Source organism: Bicyclus anynana, chromosome 11 (genome assembly GCF_947172395.1).
Source record: "Bicyclus anynana chromosome 11, ilBicAnyn1.1, whole genome shotgun sequence".
Classification (NCBI taxonomy): Eukaryota; Metazoa; Arthropoda; class Insecta; order Lepidoptera; family Nymphalidae; genus Bicyclus; species Bicyclus anynana.
In genome coordinates, this window is record NC_069093.1 from 11779377 (window position 1) to 11800594 (window position 21218).

Here is a 21218-nt window from a genome sequence, read left to right on the forward strand (position 1 = left end):
GGGCATTTCCCTTTATTTATGGGAATTTATGATGGCCATTGTTTTTTGTTGAACATGTTCTAGATAGCGATATACAAGGAAGTGTACGTCACGGTGACAGCTGAAGCGAACAAAATCGACAGCGCGCTGGCGGGCCGCTTCAACGAGCGCGCCGCCGAGTACACGCCCTCCGTGGAGTCGCTGCCACACATGCCACCCGGTATGTCAAACATTTCCTATTATTAGATACTAGCGGACGCCCGCGACTTGGTCCGCGTGGAAATCAATGTAAACTTTCAAGCCCATTTGGCATAATATATTTCGTATTTTTTTATGATTAATGACATAGCTCAACGAGTTGCGAAGCTGAAGTGGCAATGGACGGGGCACATAGTGCGAAGAGCCGATGGACGTTGGGGTCCCAAAGTGCTGGAATGGCGACCCCGCACTAGTAAGCGCAGTGTTGGCCGACCCCCCACCAGGTGGACTGACGACATCAAGCGAGTCGCAGGGATTCGCTGGATGCAGGTGGCTCAGTATCGTGATATTTGGAAGTCCCTACAAAAGGCCTGCGGTGGACGTCCATCGGCTGATATGATGATGATGATGATGATTATGATTAATGAACAAATTTTTAAAACTGCAACTCTAAAAATGAAGGACTTTCCATACAAACTTTCAACTCCTATTTTACCCCCTTCTCATTATATTTTCGCAATAAAAAGTATCCTATAACCTATTTATAGATTACTTGGGATATGCGGGAAGAGTGACTTGAGTGGAAAAGGGGGGTGTACGTTAACATTCAAAGGCGCCTTTAACCCTACACACAACGATCACAAGTGCGTCACTTCACTCAAGGTCTGCCATTCTAGGGTCTTATTTTGGTTACAGTTTGATTTGTTAATTAAGTTGTCCTGACAAATGTGAATCATAATATTTGTTCGACATTACTTTTCTTATTTTTGTAATCACTTTTTAGTCTGCTAAATGCTGTTAAATCTTAACCCGTATGTTTAAATTTGTAAAAATTTCACAGCATTAAAATGTCCAAAATGTGGGTCGGACATGATGGTCAGACAAAAGAAGAACAACCCTGAGGAGTACTACATCAGCTGCGTGTCGTACCCGCGGTGCACCAACGCCATCTGGCTGCCTTCCATCGTCAAGTCCCTAAAAGTACTACCCGACACTTGTCCTACGGTGAGTTTACACATAGTATGAGATCCGGCATAAGGATACATACATACATACATACATACACTCATCAGAGGGCCTAGTGGCAGTTTGATACTGATACTATCGCGTTAACTTAAACGCGAATTTTTAAGTAATTGAAACAGCGCCATCTATTGGCACTACTGCACAACTGTTTCAATTCCATATAAACTCGCGTTTACGTCAACGCGATAGTAACAGCATGAAAATAGTGGTAAATTCCCACTAGGCACTCTGTTATTTAATTGGGATAAGAAATAAATTATGGAAAATATATAGGTTGCTTAGTTAAAAAAATCTCATCTCCGAAGAGTGGTGGTTCGATCCCCGCCCCGTTGGACTATTTCGTACCCACTCCTAATACAGTACCCGGCTAGTTGGAGGGAAATGGGAATATTGGTCATATTTAAAAGATATGGCGAATTTAAAAAAAAAATAGCGTGATGAACACAGCATAATGCTAAGTCCATTATATGATCTGTATGGTGTTTTTCTAATAAATCGAAAAAAAGATAATTTTAAAAAAGTAATCATTAATAATTTCAGTGTGGACAAAATTATCAGAAGTTAAAGTTTGAATGGCGAAACAATTCTATAAGTCACATATACCCGCCGCCCTACACCACGTGTATAGGAGGATGTGATACTACCTTCCTGGAATTACTACAAATAAACATATCTTCTGTTAAGCCTGTTTCGAGAAACACTACAAACACAAATTCTAATTCAACAACAAATTCCAATACAAACAACAGGAGTAACCCAACAACAAATACTAACAGCAACAACACAAGTAACTTAACAACAAACTCTAGCTATTTGTCAAATAATACAGCCAGCAGCAACAATACAAACAGGCCAAGGCATTTTCTACCTCCTGTCATAGATAATAGAGTTCAGAATGGAATAAACGGTCCGAGGATGCCTTTACCAAGTAATGCCACGAATCCCAGGTTCCCTACACCGCCATCTAGTGAAAGTGGCGAGAACCAAGTGTTCTGTGGATGCAACAAGGAAGCTAGACTGCTTACTGTTCGCAAACAAGGTCCAAATATAAGTAAGTATAAACATAACATTCTAAAATTTGTTCCATTTTATGACTTTATTCGTTTTTTCGTTTTATGTCTTTTTTTAAAGCCATGGAAATGTATACTTATCTATACTAATATTATAAAGCTGAAGAGTTTGTTTGTTTGATTGAACGCGCTAATCTCAGGAACTACTCCGATTTGAAAAATTCTTTCAGTGTTAGATAGCCCATTTATCGAGGAAGCCCCGTATTCTTACGGGAACGGGAACCACGCGGGTGAAACCGCGCGGCGTCTACTAGTCAATGATAAATCAGAAACTTTTGATATTAAACATGGCCGTTCTTCTTTACATTTTTTGTTATTTCTTTTTCGCAATTTTCTTTTTCTCCTCTTTTCCTTTTTTTTCAAATTTACTATATCGCTTGTGGTTTTTGTGTTATTAAAAAACTGATCATATTTTTTTTAGTTATGAAATTTCTAATTGCTGTAAAATCCATCCATTGCATTTTTCTCAAAGTTATTATTTTTTTTAGTACCTTTGTCGTTAATTTATAAGTTTTGAATTATTTTCAATCAGACTATCATAATTAAATTATATTCTAAAAGACCAAAAAATAGTTACCAACTAATTCTTTATTTTTTTTTGAGTTTATTTTATTTATCAACTTTAATTTTTATTTATTCAGTTTTTTTTAACTTTTCTTTTACTATAATTTTTAGATAAAAAATTCTACAAATGCCAATTGGGTGTTGACAGCGGTGGTTGCGATTTCTTCCTATGGGCTCCTGAGGCATCAGCCAACCAAGGCAATATTGACACTCCGCCTAACAGTTCTAGGGGAAGTTCTAGTAATTCGGGCAGCTCGGCTAGTACTAGCCGGGGTTGGGGGATAGCACCCTCATTCCCGAGGGATGATTTCCCCCCAAACGATGAAGATGTAAATTGCAACTGTGGGGCACCTTGTAAAAAGTGAGTTACGTTTTTTATTTAGTACTAGCGGTAGCTTTGACTTATTTGCACTTCTTCCCTATCCCTACCCTGCACTACCCTACTCCTACCCCTACCCTACCGCTACCCTAAAAATAAATTTATGAACGCACGCGAAAGTGTTAATCATTTGTCAGTATTTCTGAACGCACGTATTAATGTCAATCATCACTTAAAGTATTTGACAGGAAGGACAACAAATGTTTGACAGGTAATAAACAAAGTAACATTTATGGAATGTGGTTCATTGTTCATAATTTTCGTTCGTCGAATTTTCAATGTTTTTAAGATATATTCTGCTATTCTTGGCGGAGACAAATCCAACGAATAAAAAACCATGAAAATCGGTCCAGCAGGGCTCGAGTTATAAGTGTTGTAACAAACCCGACTTTCTTTTATATATATAGATTCAGACAATCTTAACGACTCACTATAAAGCCTGCCCCTGTACCCAAGTGGCACGAAGATTCTCTTTCTACGATCGCAAACGCTTCGAAAACTAGAAAATTGTATGGGAATGACATTTGCTATCGACAGGTCACGTGATCAAGATCTGTAATTCGCATATTTTTCTAATTTTTTAATTATGAAATGTAGTTTTTTTACGTTTGGTTCATTTGCCTTGTTAGTTCATACCCATACCCTGATCGAAAACCTTATGCAACGCAACTGTGTATTAACAGCTTAGTAAACTGGTATATTTATGTATAATAATGATGACAAGGTAATGAAAAGTCGATTGAATATAATCAATTGGGTATAAAGTAGAAACCAAAAAAAAGTTATAATAAATATTCTGTTAAATAATAAATTTCAATTTCTTTATTTTCATGAGCCGCTTTATTTTAGTTTTATTTGCCTTGGTCACTAAATTGCACTAAATTTACAGATTGACAGTCCGCAAGGAAGGACCCAACAAGGGTCGCCAATTCTATGGCTGTCCCAAAGATGGCACCGCACGCTGTTCCTTCTTCAAATGGGCTGATGAAGAAACTAATACAGGTATTTATAGCTTGGCGATTTCGTTCCTAACACTCCCGATGTTGCGCGCGGGCCGGGGGGCGTGTTGCGATGAATTTAAAAACCCACGACTGATACACGTCACGTCCCCGCACGCACGATTTCACACCCGCGCAGTCTTACCCCCTGTCGCCCGTATATCAGGGGAGTGTTATCAACGAATTTGCCAGATAATCCAAATCATGATAGCCCAGTGGATATGACCTCTGCCTCCGATTCCGGAGGGTGTGGGTTCAAATCCAGTCCGGGACATGCACCTCTGACTTTGCAGTTGTGAGCATTTTAAGAAATTAAATATCACGTGTCCCAAACGGTAAAGGAAAAACATCGTGAGGAAACCTGCATACCAAAGATTTTTTTTAATTATCTGCGTGTGTGAAGTCTGCCTTTGGCATAATCCCTCTCATTCTGAGAAGAGACTCGAGCTCAGCAGTTAGCCGAATATGGGTTGATAATGATGATGATGATGATGAAGAGAATGAACTTGAGCGGAGTCACGCACTTGTGAACGTTGTGTGTATGGTTAAAAGAGCCTTTGATAGTTAACAAACACTCCCCTTTTCCACTTAACTCACTCTCCCCGCCTATCCCAAGTAACCCATAAAGAATTACACAAAAATAAATGTGGACGGTTCGAACGCACGAGCATACTGAAGCTGACAATACGACGAGCGATCGCAAGTCGTTCCCGCTAACCGTTCGCTACCCCTCTCTAACTCCCTACTCTTTACGGAAATATGTTGCGCCACCTAGCGTCTTCACGAACCAACACGAGATCGAGTGATATCCGTTTCGGACTACTATTTCCTATACTGTAATGTTATTTTTCATTTTTAGAATGGGGTAGTCAACCAAGTTATAGCGCTGGGCGCGGGCGGGGGCGGGGCCGAGGCGGGGGGGCGACCGACGGCGAGCCGCGCGCGCGCAAATGCGGCTTGTGCAAACAACCAGGACATACTAGGAACAGATGTCCTAACAACCAGTGAACTATTTCAGATCAGATAGTACGAGATCCGGAATATAAATATATACCCTCATCTGTTATTTAATTGGAATAAGAAATAAATGATACAAAATATTCACATTGACACATTGCACATAGGCATTGCTTTATGAGTACTGTTTACCGACAAATAAATTAAAAATGAGGGTATAAATCACTAGTCATTTCACACCTTATAATAATAATTATTAAGTTGTTCTTAAATTAATAAAAATAAATTTTATTAATAAGCTTATAACAATTAAATATGAATGAATGAATGAATGAATGAATGAATGAATGAATGAATGAAATGAATGAATGAATGAAATATACTTTATTGTACACCAAAAATAATAATTACAGGCAAGAAATTAACTTAAAAACTAATGTACAATTGGCGGCCTTATCGCTAATGAGCGATCTCTTCCAGACAACCAATCGAAAAAGAAAAAATAAATACAAGGAATAATGCATAATGACGGGTGTACACATAAAAAGAAAAGTAGGAGATACATGACACTTATATAATAATATATTAAATCAAAATCAATATATTTATATATGGTTAATATATTTTTAATAATATTTTAAAAACAAAACATACATAATTTAAAATAAATGTTATGAAATGGCATGCGTTTTCTACCTTCATTTCTAATTTCTTTGTTAGTAAACAGTACTCATCAAGAAAATTGGGGCCGAACAGTATTAAATGATTATTATTTTTGAGTTAATTTAATCTCCTACCCTCATTGGTTAATTTAAAAAAAAATCGTTGAATTCAATTCATAAATAAATCTGTTGTTATCTCGCATGAGCATCTGCTTTTTATTGACTTTTGTTTCGCACAGTAAATAAAATGTAATTAAAAGTAGGATTTGTCGTAATAAATTAGTCTAATTTGGTTATTGTACGCTATACGTTTAAAAATACTTATGGCGATCGCTAACGCTTCGGAAACTAGAAATATGTATGGCAATGACATTCACTATCGACAGATCACATGATCAAGTTGTCGATCGGATCGGTCATTCCCAAAGTGGCATGTCAATTCTCTTTCTATGATCGCTAACGCTTCGGAAACTAGAAATATGTATGGGAATGACAGATGTTCATCACGTGACCTGTCGATAGCAAATGTCATTCCCATACATATTTCTAGTTTTCGAAGCGTTAGCGATCGTAGAAAGAGGATCGACGTGCCACTTGGCTAGGGGGGCTGGTATCTGGATCTAGAGTGCCAAGTGCAGGAACACTACGCACTGTGAAACAATATCTCATAACTTGTTATGTACAAAATATTCTTTAAGCATAATAATATTATATAACGGAATTGAAATTGCATTTGTAAAATTTGTTACAATTATTATTATTGTACATAAAAATAAAGCTTTTTATATAAGGTATTCTTGTTGTTTTTATTTATCATAACACTTACAGTAACACACATCAATTACTTAAGTATTAAATAGTTTTCCTTAGCACAAAATAAAGATGATCCAAAATGAGTCTTTACAAGCAGCATGGTGAAGCCAGTGAAATCCATAAAAAAAAAACAAATGTCACACGTCTCCCTTACGTCCACTTATACAAACTATTTTCTTATTTTTTTTACGTAAATTAATATAATAATCAATAATTATTTTGATATTTACGTAAATTAATATAATAATCAATAATTACCAATGAAAAAATACTCCATATTATTTCTTTAGTTTTTGGAAACAATTTTTAAAATATTTAAACACCAATTTAAAATTAAGAAAACCTCAATCGTCCCAGCCGGGGCCTAGGATCAAACCCACCCTCCGTCTAGTATATCCACCGCGCATACCACTGCGCCACGGAGGCCGTCAAAAACGACTAATAGACAAAAATTTCAAAAAAAAACTAGATTAAGTTTTAGTAGGGTGTAATACAATAATCACTTGAGGAATCAGTTATTTTAAAATTACAGAATTTTATTTAATTTACTGATGGATAAGGTAAAGTTTTTTTTGTGAGGTAATAGGGGTAATTTCTGGATCTACAGAACCGATTTAGAAAGTTAATAGAAAGCCACAATATTTCTGACTGCCACACAGGGTTCCCAACTTAGGGGGTTTCCCCCCAGATTTAGGGGGTAAATAAGTGAGATGGGATTTTTTTAGGGGTATTTTCAGGGATTTTTTTGACTCTTTGATATGTATTTTTAAATTGAAAATAATAATATTTCTTTCTTGACCTAGCGACTTATAACGACGTATACCTTACACATAATTCTACACAACTCTGTGGCAACTGCTTGCAATTTTTATCCAATAAAAAAAATTGTTTAATTTATTCAATGTCAACATGTATCATTAAAAAAATTTATTGACTTTTGAAACATATTACAGCATATTATTTCTAAATCATTATGAATTTATATTTTTTAGGGGGACAACTCAATAATGAAAGTGATTTTAGGGGTTTTTGACACAAACTTTAGGGATTTTTTTTTTGGGAGTTGGTAGCACTGCTGCCACAGGCTTGGACCGTTATTAATGGTCTAAGGCCACTGGCTATACTTTGCCCATGTATTCCCCGTAACAGTAACGGGAACTACGCAATGAAAGGCACGGAGCGTCGGCTAGTTTATTAACATTTTACACAAATATTATGGAAACTTTATCTACCATTTTTGCTTTTTACTCTTCCCTTTCAAGGAGCCCATGCTCTGAGCTCTCTGTATTTCTTGTTCGGCTTCTACTGTCTTATCAGTCATCATGTCGAGTAAAATTTCAAATTTCAACCTTAGCATATTGTTTTCCTCTTCAAGCTGTTCCAATTCCTTCTTGAGGCGGATATTTTCTTTATGTGCCGCACCAGCTCTTCCTGAAGCTGTCAAATTGTTACAAACTTGTATTTTATTTCATCGTTAGCCTAAATATCTAGTTAATAAATATTAACCGTCATAGCTTATTAGATATAACCTTTGCCTTCGATTCAGAAAATGTAGATTTGAATCTGGTCCTCCACAACTTACTCTACTAACTTAACCTACATATCTAAGAATTTTCTTTTTCTCTAATTCTGTCAATCCGCATTGGGTTAGCGTGATGGGACTATTATAAACTAACCTATCTAATCTCATTCTGAGAAGAGACTCGTACTCAACAGTGAGCCGAATATGGGTTGTTAATGAGGATGAAATAAACAGTTATGCTTTGTTGGTCCAGTGAAGTCTTAAGTTTCATATCATATATAAAGTTATGGTATATTGGTCTTTTTTATTATTTACAAGTTAGCCCTTGACTACAATCTCACCTGATGGAGGAGGATTGTTTGGAGGAGGATGAAAATCTACACCCCTTTTGGTTTCCACACGGCATCGTACCGGAACGCTAAATCACTTGGCGGTGGTCATAAATAAGATAATAAAAGTACCTGGTATCCACTGCCCTTCTTCAAAAGACAGTTCAAAGTCGCCCAGTTTCAACTTGAGCGGTGCAACATCTATCGATAATTCTCTTGAAGCGAAGTCGCTGCCGAATTCATTTTTCAATACTGAGGTATCTTGTTTTCTAACAGGGATCGTTTTGGGAGAAAATTTACTACTAAATAATGGCATTTTGTTGGTTTTAATAATAACAGCAATGTAATGCTTCCATTAAATATACTCAAATAATGACAACTGTTTGTTTGTTGTCAACAGAAACGTTGCTATGGTAACGGAATCAAAACAAGGCGTTGTTGTCAATGAAAACCGGCCTTATTGGGCCTGCCACATTATGTTCCTCGCCCTGCCGCGATTTTGTCCTCTGATTTTTTAATTCTTTACAAGTTAGCCCTTGACTGCAATCTCACCTAATGGTAAGTGATGATGCATCTAAGATAGAAGCGGGCTAACTTGTTACAATACTCTAATCGCCCAATTAATGTGAACGCTCCGCACTTGTACTTCGCGCTAAAAAGCCCGACAAAAAAGGGATCGGTGGGCAGGACGAGTAACGTTACCACACTACGTCTCTGCCTCCTTTCCTCGCTACTTCTTATGCCACTCGTCGAGTGTGTTTTTAACTAAAATAAAATAAACAAATAATAATATAATACCATTTAATACTGCCGTAATTCGAGACAAATAAACTGTATAATCCTGACATTAGTATAAAAAATGTGTGTATACAATAAATAATTTTCCTTATGATCTACTTATGAATATTATTGCTTGGAAAGTGAGGCGAAAAATAAATAATTATAATATGTTCATGTCTTCAGTCTAAGTAACATCACAGCTGGCAACACTAGAATAACTGATCCTATCGTGTAGGTAGTGGCGGCGCCGGAACACCAGTATACTGGAAATTAAATTTGAATTTTTAATAATAAATTGGGTTGCATTTGATTACAATCAAACATACAACGGTGAGTCCTGCCAATAAGGTGCACGAAACAGATGCCGGAAATAGACTAAAAGCTCTTGAACAAAAATAACTTGTGTAATGAACCAACGTGAATAAAGCTTAGAAGGCTGTTAAAAAAATACCTATATCATATAATAAACTATATCAGAATATCAGTCGTCATATCTGAACGAAACTTGCCCTTTTATGAAGGGTAGGCAGGGCCGGACCGTCCATACGGCGAACGGAGCGGTCGCTCCAGGCGCCAAATCCTAGGGGGCGCCGAAATGGTAAAGACAAGATCGAAAAGAAATTTATTTCTTTTCGATTTCTATATTTAAAGCGAAGAGATGAACGCGACGTGCGCGAATTTACTTCTAATAGAGGCGTCTTTCTTTACCTATGGTGCAGGGAGTGCGTTGATTTTAACCCGGGTATATACAGGTAATAGTGGGCGCTAGGGTGATGATTGCACCCGGGCGCTACGTGAGCTAGAGAGTCTTTACCTATAGTGCAGGGGGTGCGTTACACCCTGGTGTCGCATTCTCAGGGGCGCCCAAGCGCCACTCACCGCGCGGGTTCTATAGGTACTAGGGGGCGCTAGAGTGATGATTGCACCCGGGCACTACGTGATCAAGAAACGGTATTGTGCCTGATTTTCAATTGGCCTGAGTATGGTCAAAATCTTCGCGTTCCATAAGTTCGTAAGCCTAAGTAAACCAGGAAACTACAAAGCTAAGTCAGTTTCAGCTATGCTTTTAACAAACGTGTGAAACGTTTGTTAAAAGCATAGCAGAAACTCGCAAATTATCCTAATGAAACAAAACTTTTCTTCTCAATGATCATGGCCATTTTTCTTTAATTTGTCCTCTGAAACATCGCAGCAGATTTCACTATTAAACAGAGTTTATATTTACGCCTTTTTTAAGTAATCTACCGTAATTACATCCCGCGAAATCCACCGTAATTACATTACTTTTCCAACACGCAAAACCGCTTCTGCCTTTTTGGAACATTGGATCCTTAGACTGTACTTTTGTTTCTGGAGTAAAGTAATATACTCAGGTTTTAACCATGGCGACAAAACATACAAAAAAGTATCTGCCTCAAACAACTCCAAGCAGTTGCGAAAATTTGTCAGTCGATCGCGTATTTGTTCAACTCAAAGAAGCCAAGGCGATAAAGTCAATCTATCTATCTATCTATCTATCTATCTTCTATACTATAATAAAAGAGTAGAAATCGAGTGTCTGTACTTTGCCCAAATTTAACTAAAATCAAGTTAGGGCAATTAGAAATGAGCAATTGAATACGAAAACATTTTTTTTAATTTTCTTGTCTGAGAATAGCGCGAACATACAGACAGACGTCTGTATGTTCGCGCTATTCTCTGGTTCTACTGAACGGATTTTGATGCGGGTTTCACAAATAGATTAAGCATAGTCCAGGGCAATATATAGGCTTTGTTTCATTAAGATCGGATATATAGCAAAAAACGCGCGAACTTTATTCTAGACCAACCTTCGGCCGGGGGTTTGTAATAGAGCTTTCGACTGTGGCTATGTCTGGGCATTTTACCCAAGCGTAAAAAACGCGCGGCCTTCGGCCGGGGGTTTGTAATAGGGCTTTCGACTGTGGCTATGGCTGGGCATTTTACCCAAGCGCAAAAAACGCGCAGCCTTCGGCCGCGAACTTTATTCTGCACCGGCCTTCGGCCGGGGGTTTGTAATAGGGCTTCTGACTGTGACTATGGCTGGGCATTTTACCCAAGCGCAAAAAACGCGCGGCCTTCGGCCGCGAACTTTATTGTCACCGGCCTTCGGCCGGAGGTTTGTAATAGGGCTTTCGACTGTGGCTATGGCTGGGCATTTTACCCAAGCGCAAAAAACGCGCAGCCTTCGGCCGCGAACTTTATTCTCACCGGCCTTCGGCCGGGGGTTCGTAATAGGGCTTCCGACTGTGACTATGGCTGGGCATTTTACCTAAGCGCAAAAAACGCGCATTTTTTTTTAAACGGCTTGAATCGAATCGAAATCGAACGGTCGAATTGAGAAACCTCCTCCTTTTTTTGAAGTCGGTTAAAAATGTATGACATTCCGATATACGTTACGCTACGAACTTTTCAAATGTCCCTAGTTTATAATGTTAGGAGCAAACAGGAAAGGCGCCATAATTGGATCTCGCTCCATTCTAAAATTTACCTCGGTCCGGCGCTGAGGGTAGGGAGTGTTAGGCAGTAGCTAATAGAAAGTAGCTAAGTTTTATTTATTGACAGCAAATGAGTTTGGAGTTCTTGTAATTTTTTTTAAATTGAACTGGCTGAACAACACCCATCAATTATCTCTCTATACATAATATATACTGTGCACCAGTTTGTGTGAACCAGTGAACTGACCGGTGGAGGCGAGCAGCGGGCCGGCGGCGCGCGCCAACGCGCCCAGCGAGCGCAGTGTGCCCAGCACCGCGCGGCCGCCATCGCCGTCATACACGACACCGCGAATGTGTCTACTACTGTGTGTGAACTGACCGGTGGAGGCGAGCAGCGGGCCGGCGGCGCGCGCCAACGCGCCCAGCGAGCGCAGTGTGCCCAGCACCGCGCCGCGCGCCTCGCTCGGCGCCTGCGCGGCCGCCATTGCCGTCATACACGACACCGCGAATGTGTCTACTACTGCGTGTGAACTGACCGGTGGAGGCGAGCAGCGGGCCGGCGGCGTGCGCCAACGCGCCCAGCGAGCGCAGTGTGCCCAGCACCGCGCGGCCGCCATCGCCGTCATACACGACACCGCGAATGTGTGTACTACTGTGTGTGAACTGACCGGTGGAGGCGAGCAGCGGGCCGGCGGCGCGCGCCAACGCGCCCAGCGAGCGCAGTGTGCCCAGCACCGCGCCGCGCGCCTCGCTCGGCGCCTGCGCGGCCGCCATTGCCGTCATACACGACACCGCGAATGTGTCTACTACTGCGTGTGAACTGACCGGTGGAGGCGAGCAGCGGGCCGGCGGCGTGCGCCAACGCGCCCAGCGAGCGCAGTGTGCCCAGCACCGCGCGGCCGCCATCGCCGTCATACACGACACCGCGAATGTGTGTACTACTGTGTGTGAACTGACCGGTGGAGGCGAGCAGCGGGCCGGCGGCGCGCGCCAACGCGCCCAGCGAGCGCAGTGTGCCCAGCACCGCGCCGCGCGCCTCGCTCGGCGCCTGCGCGGCCGCCATCGCCGTCATACACGACACCGCGAATGCTGTCGCTGTAACCATTACAACGGACATGAAATGTTACAAGTTCCTCGATGACATTCATTATTTGTGTCTTTGTAGAGGGGAGGTATCAGTGTTGGTATAAATAAGAGAGAGTATTTGATGACATGAGCTCAGTTGTTTGTTAGGCAGCGTAGTCACCGTCACGCTGCCAGTCGCGTTAGTGATTTTGTGCAATAATGTTTATGTTGTAATTATTGATAATGTTTTGTTTAGTTATTATTGTTTAGTAGAAGGTTAATGTTAACGCTGTTACCCGTCCCGTCACAAAAGGTAGGCTGTTGTAGACGTTAGCATGTAGGACGTGTTTTTTAGATAGTGTGATGACTGTCAGCTTAGGCCTCATTTGTGCATTGCGTTGCGTCGTCGCAACGTTGCGAGGACACACGATGTCGCACCCAGTCACTTTCAACAACGGATCGTAACAAGTCACTGTGCGTCGTGTCAACAGTGCTTCGTTAAAACGTCGCAATGGAACGCAATGCACTAATGGGTTGCTACCCAACGCGAAGAGCACGAGGCCGGCCCACAGCCAGTACAGCGGCGGCAGCAGCGGCGGCGCGTGCGCGGCGGCCAGCGCCACGCACAGGAAGGCGGGCGGCGTCAGCAGCAGCGCCAGCCGCGCCGCGCGCTCGGCCCCGCGCGGGCTCAGCCTGCGCGCCGCGCCGCCTTGCAGCACCGCCATTATTACACCTGCGAACGTTTTATTCTAAAGTACTGCCAATGAAATTGGTAATAGATTTACCTCTGGATTAACACCTAGGCTACTCTTCATCCCGGAAAAATCCATGGATCCCGCGCGATTTGTGACTGAATTCCACGCGCAAGTCGCGGGCGTCCGCTATAAAAACTTGAAAGAATTACGCGCATATGTAAAAGATATTTCAATCTATACTTAATATTATAAAGAGGAAAACTTTGTTTGTATGTTTGTTTGTTTGTAATGAGTAGGCTCAAAAACTACTTTTATTTTAAAAACCGATTTTAAAAATTCTTTCACCATTCGAAAGCTACATTATCCACAAGTAACATAGGCTAAATTTTATTTTGGAAAAAATAGGGTTCCGTACGATATTTGGGATTTTCGGACACAAGGTGTAAAAATCAACCAGAAAAGTTACTTATTTTGCGTACGCTGCCTAAACTATAAAAGATAATAAGAGCATAAAATGTTCTAATTAATTGTAGATCTTATAAATATCTACAAAAAAGTCCGCGATACATTGTTCAATGAATTTTTTTGGATATAAGTAGGTACAGTTTATGTAGATAATATTTGGTCTTTGAATTAATTTTCGGGTAGAGGTAGGAGTAGGGTAGGGGTAGGGTAGCGGTAGGGTAGGTTAGGGATAGGGTAGGGGTAGTTGAATGTTTACCTCAAGTTTCACGCGGACGAAGTCGCGGGCGTCCGCTAGTTAAAAATAAAACGAGTAAAATTGTACAACATAATTAAAAAATATTTTTTTTTTAATTACGTTGTACAATTTAAAGTTTTCCATTTAAAGAAAACGGAATCAATAAAAAATATAAATTTATTTTAATTTAATGCCAGCATTTTTTTTTTAATATTTACCCTTCATTAGGACCCCTAAACTAATTTTGATACAGGGCCCCGTCAGGTCTAGCTACGCCACTGTCTATCTATCTCTATCTATCTCTTGGTCACGCGCAGACTGATCTTGCGCGAACTCTAGTGCATAAGTAGCATTACATTATAATCTAAACATTTAATACGTCGTAGTAGGAAAAATATTTTAGGTACAGTAATCAAACTTACCTATGACTAAGAACATTTTCCCTTGCTGCATCGCCGTGTACTGGAAGGTGTGATGCGTCAGGAATGTAATGGTGAACTCCAGGCCGGAGTAAATAAATAGATAAATAAAGTAAATCAGTCCCAACTTCGATAATACTTTGTTCTGATGATTCGACAGATTCTTAACAGCCGTAAAATTTAGTAAATGCCACGGAGATACGAAATCTACAACTTTAGCGAGCGATAGCGAGAGTGGAGCTCTTTTATCCTGAAAAAAAAATATATATAAAAAATTAGAATTATAGATATAGCATCGTACTATTTAGTATTATAAAGTAAGCAACCATATATTTTGAGTCATATCTTAATAAGAGCTTGCATAGTTGTTAAAACTTATCACACATACATACAAATATATAAGAATCTATGTGTGTGTGATGTAGTGTCATATTGTGTATACCTAATATTATGTATACTTAATATAAATACTATGGTGACCAGCAAAAAATATATTTAACGGGCAACTTTTTTTATCTTTTCCAATACTTCAACTTAAAATGTATTGCCATATTTCAAACAGGAAATATTGACGAATTATACACATAAGTCTACATCATAAAATAAATCACTTTAACTATTATTATATTGGTGAAAACGGCATTTATCACGAAGACAGACAAACAGACCCGACGTACGAATTTGCTTGAAATATTACGTACCTATAGATCATATCTATTCTATCGATAATGATCGATATCGCAGAATAGCCAATTGGGGGTATTCGATGCTACTGAATATTGATACTATCGATACTAACAATTGTACTAGAAATAATCCTATCAACAATTGCAAACTCAATTTCGATATGGGTAGATCGATATTAATACATCAAGCACAACTCGATGAAGTGAATTATCTTCTCATGTTTATCTACTTTAACATAGTTATAATGCTCTAATTACCTATTTACCTACAATAGTAATTAATAATGTAAAATATTATAAGAGATTTTCGACTCATAGCAGACTTGATTTTTTTCCTACCACCAATCCGCTTATACTTTTAGTATGACGACTTATACAGGTCAAAACAACATAAGAAAAATATAAATGATACAAGCAATATAATATTATCTGCCATAGTAAATAATAACAAAATAATTATTTTTATTTCAAGGTTAGCAATGGATAGTCGAATTATTATCGATTGTTAATAACACTTACCCCCACCAATTGCAGTGCACTGTTATTGAAACTTTCTAGTAAGTACTAGAAGGTCCCGCGTGTTTGGTGTGGTACAAACCTTAGCCAAAGTTTCAGGTACAAGGAAGGCGACAAGAGCGACATTAGCCAGCGACAGTGCGAGTGCGTAGAGCGCGGGCCGCTCGCCCCACGAGCCGGAGGCGCTGCGGGCGAACCACGCGCCGGCCAGCGGACCCACTGTGAACCCCACCGAGAACGTCCCGCGTGTTTGGTGTGATACAAACCTTAGCCAAAGTTTCAGGTACAAGGAAGGCGACAAGAGCGACATTAGCCAGCGACAGTGCGAGTGCGTAGAGCGCGGGCCGCTCGCCCCACGAGCCGGAGGCGCTGCGGGCGAACCACGCGCCGGCCAGCGGACCCACTATGAACCCCACCGAGAACGCTAGGCCTACCAGTGCCTGCAAGGTCATATAAGCACAGAAGTTCATTAGAAAAGTTTTCGTATATACATAGAATAAAATGAAATATTATTTTTCAAGAAAATAGAAATTGTGAATCCATCATCTTCTTTTCAAATTCCCACTTAAGTGAACTCGGCAAAATATCAATCTCTTATGTTCTATTACTCGTAAACTTATCATCCACTCCTTTTACACACATAATCCTCTTGCACACACTCCAACCATATTTCCTGTGGTCTTCCTCTCCTCTTGTCTATACTTGCAACTTTATACCTTATTTTTACGAATTATTAATTTTTATTAAAATCTCTCTGCATCATTTTTTTTGACTTTGACTTAAGAAGTAACTTTTACGCTGGTCAATGAGGTTAGTCCAGAAGTAAGTTTATGACTATGAGGAATATCATGTTTTTCTTTCTTCAGAGAAATTTTCAGCCTAGAGTTTGATGAAGTTACACCCCTATGTCTTGAATTGCTCGTTAAACAATCGGCCCTTAATCACGACGGTACCACAGTATACTTATTGTACTGTGACGGTACGGAGATGATATATTAATATGCATTTAGAGTGAAATGCTGTCATTATCGTTAACATCTGATGATGATTATTACAGAGTCAAAATATTTTTCAGGTTTTATTTGTTATCACAATTTTACAATATTCTTTAATATTAATTAAGTCTTACTGGGACATATAGTGCATTTTTATTTCCATGTATTTTTTCGTTTACAATATAATCACTACACACTAGGTATACTGCGATTTTTCTATAAGCTTGCATTTAATAAAAACTTATTGAGAGACATATCTGTGGTTTTCTATAATATGTGGCAATAATAAACTACACTCGTAACTTTCATTTCATTATAGGTATTTATTTATGTAAATAGAGTAAGGTGGGGATAGATGGTGCATTCGATTTAATATCTTACCATTCCTCTAGCTCTGGTTTTCTCGTCGGAAGCGTCAGTGACCACCGCCATGCTCAAGCTCACGTTCGCTTTGCTCAAACCCCCGATGAACCTCGCCAAAACAAACACGCTGAATGTGCTCGCATAGCTCCACAGACCATGCGATAAGGCTATCCCGAACTAGAGAAAAGATATTATTAAAAAAAAATCAAAACTATTCTAACATCCTCGTTGGTGTAGTGGAAAGTCTATGTGGTTTCGGATCATGAGATCTTAGTTTCGAATCCTGGGTTATTTGACGGCCTCCGTGGCGCAGTGGTATGCACGGTGGATTTACAAGACGAGGGTCCCGGATTCGATCCCCGGTTGGGCCGATTGAGGTCTTCTTAATTGGTCAGTCTGGCTGTAGGTAGGCATAATATATGACGAAAATTAAACCCTTTAAAATTTTGTAAAGGGTTCCCACGTGAATGAATCCGCTGGTAGGTAAAACTTGTAATATATTTCATTTCTAGTTTCTACTCTTTTTCATAAATTACCAATACTTCCGAAAGTCATTTATAGGTTACACTAAGTTAATAGTTTAACAATTCCTACAATCCAGTTGATCAAACAAACCTGTCCTTCATTTATTTGAATTAAATTAAAACATAGTATCAATCAACTGAAATAATAAAATAAGTACCTACTTACTGGCTTTGTGTAAGGTAAATAAAAAAATTGTCTGGTAGGTATATGAATAAAAAAAAATTAAAAATGTTTTAATCAGCTTAATATAAAATCTTACATTTTTGAGTAGGTAAATATTACATTAAGTCCCCATACTCCACGTCATTTTGCAGTCAGAATATTTTTTATATACTAAGGGACGCCCGCGACTTTGTACGCGTGAAATTCTGATTTTTATCCCGCGGGAACCATGTATTTTTTTTAAAAAGTTGCTTATATGTTGCTCAATAACCTCCTATTTTCCAGTGAAAGTCCCACTAAAATTGATTCTGCCGTGCCAGAGATATGCCCGGAAAAACAGAAAACAGACAGACAAAAAATTTAAAAAAACTTGATTATATTTTAGTGGCATTTATTTTTAAACCACAGACAGACTTCAATTTTATTTATATGTACATATGTGTATTTTAATATTCTATTTAAACACATAATACAAAATAACAGGATATTATAATTTTTTTAAAGTAAGTCAATTAATATGCACAAAAACTGGTTATTTCTAACCATTATCTACTTAGCAGTTCCAATTCTTATAAGTTACAACTGAATTACTTACAGGAATTAAACAACTTTATTTTTCACTATGCCTCTTTGTTCTATTTTCATTTATGTTGATTTAGAACTGATGTAAAAGTAACAAAGGAATATTTTGAGAATATTTTAACTGTTGAGTGACAGAGACAAATATAAAGCAAAAATTAAGGGTGCTTTTCCACCAGACATGTGCATGCTATGTTGCTATAGATGCATTTGATATCCATCAATCATATTCAATGGTGCACATAGCTTAGCACTGGTGGAAATGGATTCAACTAAGATGTGTTTTTTATAAGGAAGAATGCATGCTATCAATGCCAGCTATGGGCTGTTCCGAGTGGGTAGCTATGTGCAGAGCAAGGTACCTCCACTATGCCCGCGTTTTTACTTTGCGACGGCGCACAGCTACCTAGCTTAGTATTGGTGGAAACAGTCACATATCTTCATAGCATAGATTTCACAGCTTCGCAGCATAGCTGCATAACCCATCTCTGGTGGAAAAGCACCCTAAGAATGGTTTATGATGTATGCTAACCATTATAATTATTTCTGTTGCTAAGAGTACTTGTGTGTGTATTTTAATACCTATGATTAGTTTCATAGGTGATGGATACATCCTTTCACTTTAGTATAAAATAAAATAGGCTGATCTTTTCTTTGTCGATTTTCTTTTATTTGTCTTATATGATTCAAATTTCATAATATGCAATATGTTTGTTGACACAGTGATGTGGACATACATATTAAGAAATTTAAACAGACACTTATTATTTGGCGAGATAAAATAATATTATCTTTCACCTTAAAATTATCTTAAAGTTATTTGATAAAAACTATTTATCATAGTAACATTACTTAACTGCAGTTTACCTGTTCTATTACCTTGGATATTCTAATTTTAAAGATAGGATTTTAACCCGCCACCACTGCAAATCACTGATGCCCCTAGCATTTCATTAACACTAATTAAATAATACTATACTTAGAAAGTAATGGAATAAGCTGATCCAATTAAAAATTAACCTAATTTGTTACTTACTAAACACATAAGCAGCATGGGTTTTCTTCCATAAGCGTCAGAGAGACTGCCAACTATTGGGCTTGTGAGGAACTGTAGGAAGCTGTACATGGATCCTAGAGCGCCACCAAATAGAACAGACGCAAAACGATCTGGTGCACCTGTCAGTTTTTGGAAACTCTGAACTGCATTCAGTAAAGATGCATACAATGTATTTGACTTCCCTTCTTGCTTATCATAATAGTCCAATAGAGATGGTAGTAGAGGCAATATCATAGTGAAAGCTAGGAGATCTAACAGTAGCGATATAAAAACCATGCCAATGACTTTTCCATTGTTTGCCTCCTTTTTAACTTTTACTTCATCTTCATTTATATTTGTACTTTCTATTATTTTTTCTCTCCTCTGTCTTAGATCTCCATTGCTCTGCAGTGCAGGATCCTGAAATTGTTAGAATTAATCACTTGTCAAATTTTCTAAACAACTCTCTAACATTAATTATGAACTCAACATATTAGACATAATAAGACAGCAATAAAATAAAAATAGTCAGTGATTCATAGATATAACATAATTTAAACAAGAGAGTTTTGTGAGTCTTTTTATGACTTTACTATTATTCTATTAAAAAAGTATAATTTTAAAATTTTCTTTACTACTTTAAATAAATTATTTTATTAGTACGCTGAGAAAATTTGTAATACTAATAAATTTATGGTGTATTATCTTAATATTCACTTGTAAATAAACGCACCATTATGTAAAAATTGTATATATCACTACCAGTCTTGTTTCTTATCGTGGCTCATCTGAAGCCTCAAGCCATATAATATTACGAAATTCTAAAAACGTTCTTATTCGTGATTCAACTCCGGAAAAACTTTCACTTTACATTTTTGTAATTCGTTCATTTGAATCGGAAACTTGAATTTATTTGTCAAATGTCAATTTGGTTTCAATCAACGTCAATGTCATACATTTGACACTTCTAAGTGGTTCCGTTTCCGTTTCGTTTAAGCCAATGGCTAAAAGTCTGTAAAAAAGACATAGAAGAAACTAGACTTAGAGTTTAAAAAAATCCTACGGCTTTAAATGTAACCCGTTTAAAACCCAAAAAAAAAACATTTTTTTTCAGTTTTAAACCGTCTAAACCATATGTGTTTATGACTTCGTATTATTGTATTATAACTACATTTTCTTGAGTAGGGACACAACGGAGTACCTACCTAAAAATTGTAGACATTTTTTTATTTGATAATTAGATAAATATGTTACGTGTAGCAGGTGATGTAGGCAGGTAGATACTTTTTATTGACTTTTTAACTACCTAATTAAAACGAAATACGATGTCAGAACGATTTTAATGAAGTATGAAACACATTTAATTTATTTTCGTAGTCTAGTTTTAAACCGTTTAAAATGGTTTAAAACTGCAGAATTTTATTTAGAACGTTTTTTGCCTCGTATTTTATTTAACACATTTTATATTACCCGCGGCACGTAACTTTAGCGCTGAGCGAAACACGGTGGGGATAGCTGCGCATCGGTACTGTCGCGCACACAATACAATTATTACGTTTATTAATTAATAAGTAAATAATTTTAATGACATTATTTTAATGTTTATGTTAAATAGTAAGTCTAGCTATAAACGAAATGTGGGGTATAGCTGTGCATAGGTACTGTCACGCACGCATAATTATATTATACTTATTAAATAAAATATTGTGGTTATTACTTCTATATTACAAAGTTCACAGTGTAG

General features: G+C 38.3%; 2 protein-coding genes across 3 annotated transcripts in view; one reads left to right on the plus strand and one right to left on the minus strand.

The window, feature by feature from the left end:
- LOC112051503 (DNA topoisomerase 3-alpha) overlaps window positions 1–6627 on the plus strand; it is a 16714-nt gene extending 10087 nt beyond the window's left edge. Inside the window, exons 10-15 of the mRNA XM_024090171.2 lie at window positions 64–199; window positions 1019–1182; window positions 1744–2254; window positions 2949–3198; window positions 4106–4218; window positions 5074–6627. Coding sequence (XP_023945939.1) covers window positions 64–199; window positions 1019–1182; window positions 1744–2254; window positions 2949–3198; window positions 4106–4218; window positions 5074–5222 — 1323 coding nt within the window. The 3' untranslated portion in view covers window positions 5223–6627. The remainder of the gene's footprint in view (window positions 1–63; window positions 200–1018; window positions 1183–1743; window positions 2255–2948; window positions 3199–4105; window positions 4219–5073) is intronic.
- A 143-nt stretch (window positions 6628–6770) lies between these two features.
- LOC112051509 (major facilitator superfamily domain-containing protein 10) lies at window positions 6771–20395 on the minus strand. Of its 2 annotated transcripts, XM_024090181.2 has the most exons (8): window positions 20208–20394; window positions 19475–19894; window positions 17191–17349; window positions 16081–16254; window positions 14616–14862; window positions 13340–13531; window positions 12691–12828; window positions 6771–8083 (listed from the first exon to the last, which is right to left on the minus strand). In XM_024090181.2, the coding sequence occupies exons 1-8, from the start codon at window positions 20208–20210 to the stop codon at window positions 7875–7877; spliced, it is 1542 nt and encodes a 513-aa protein (XP_023945949.2). In that variant the 5' UTR covers window positions 20211–20394; the 3' UTR covers window positions 6771–7874. The 2 variants fall into 2 exon arrangements, 1 of the variants encoding a protein (XP_023945949.2); XR_008251283.1 differs by lacking the exons at window positions 6771–8083; window positions 16081–16254 and adding an exon at window positions 9282–9540 and having other exon boundaries at window positions 12113–12828; window positions 20208–20395.
- Between the last annotated feature and the right edge of the window lie 823 nt (window positions 20396–21218).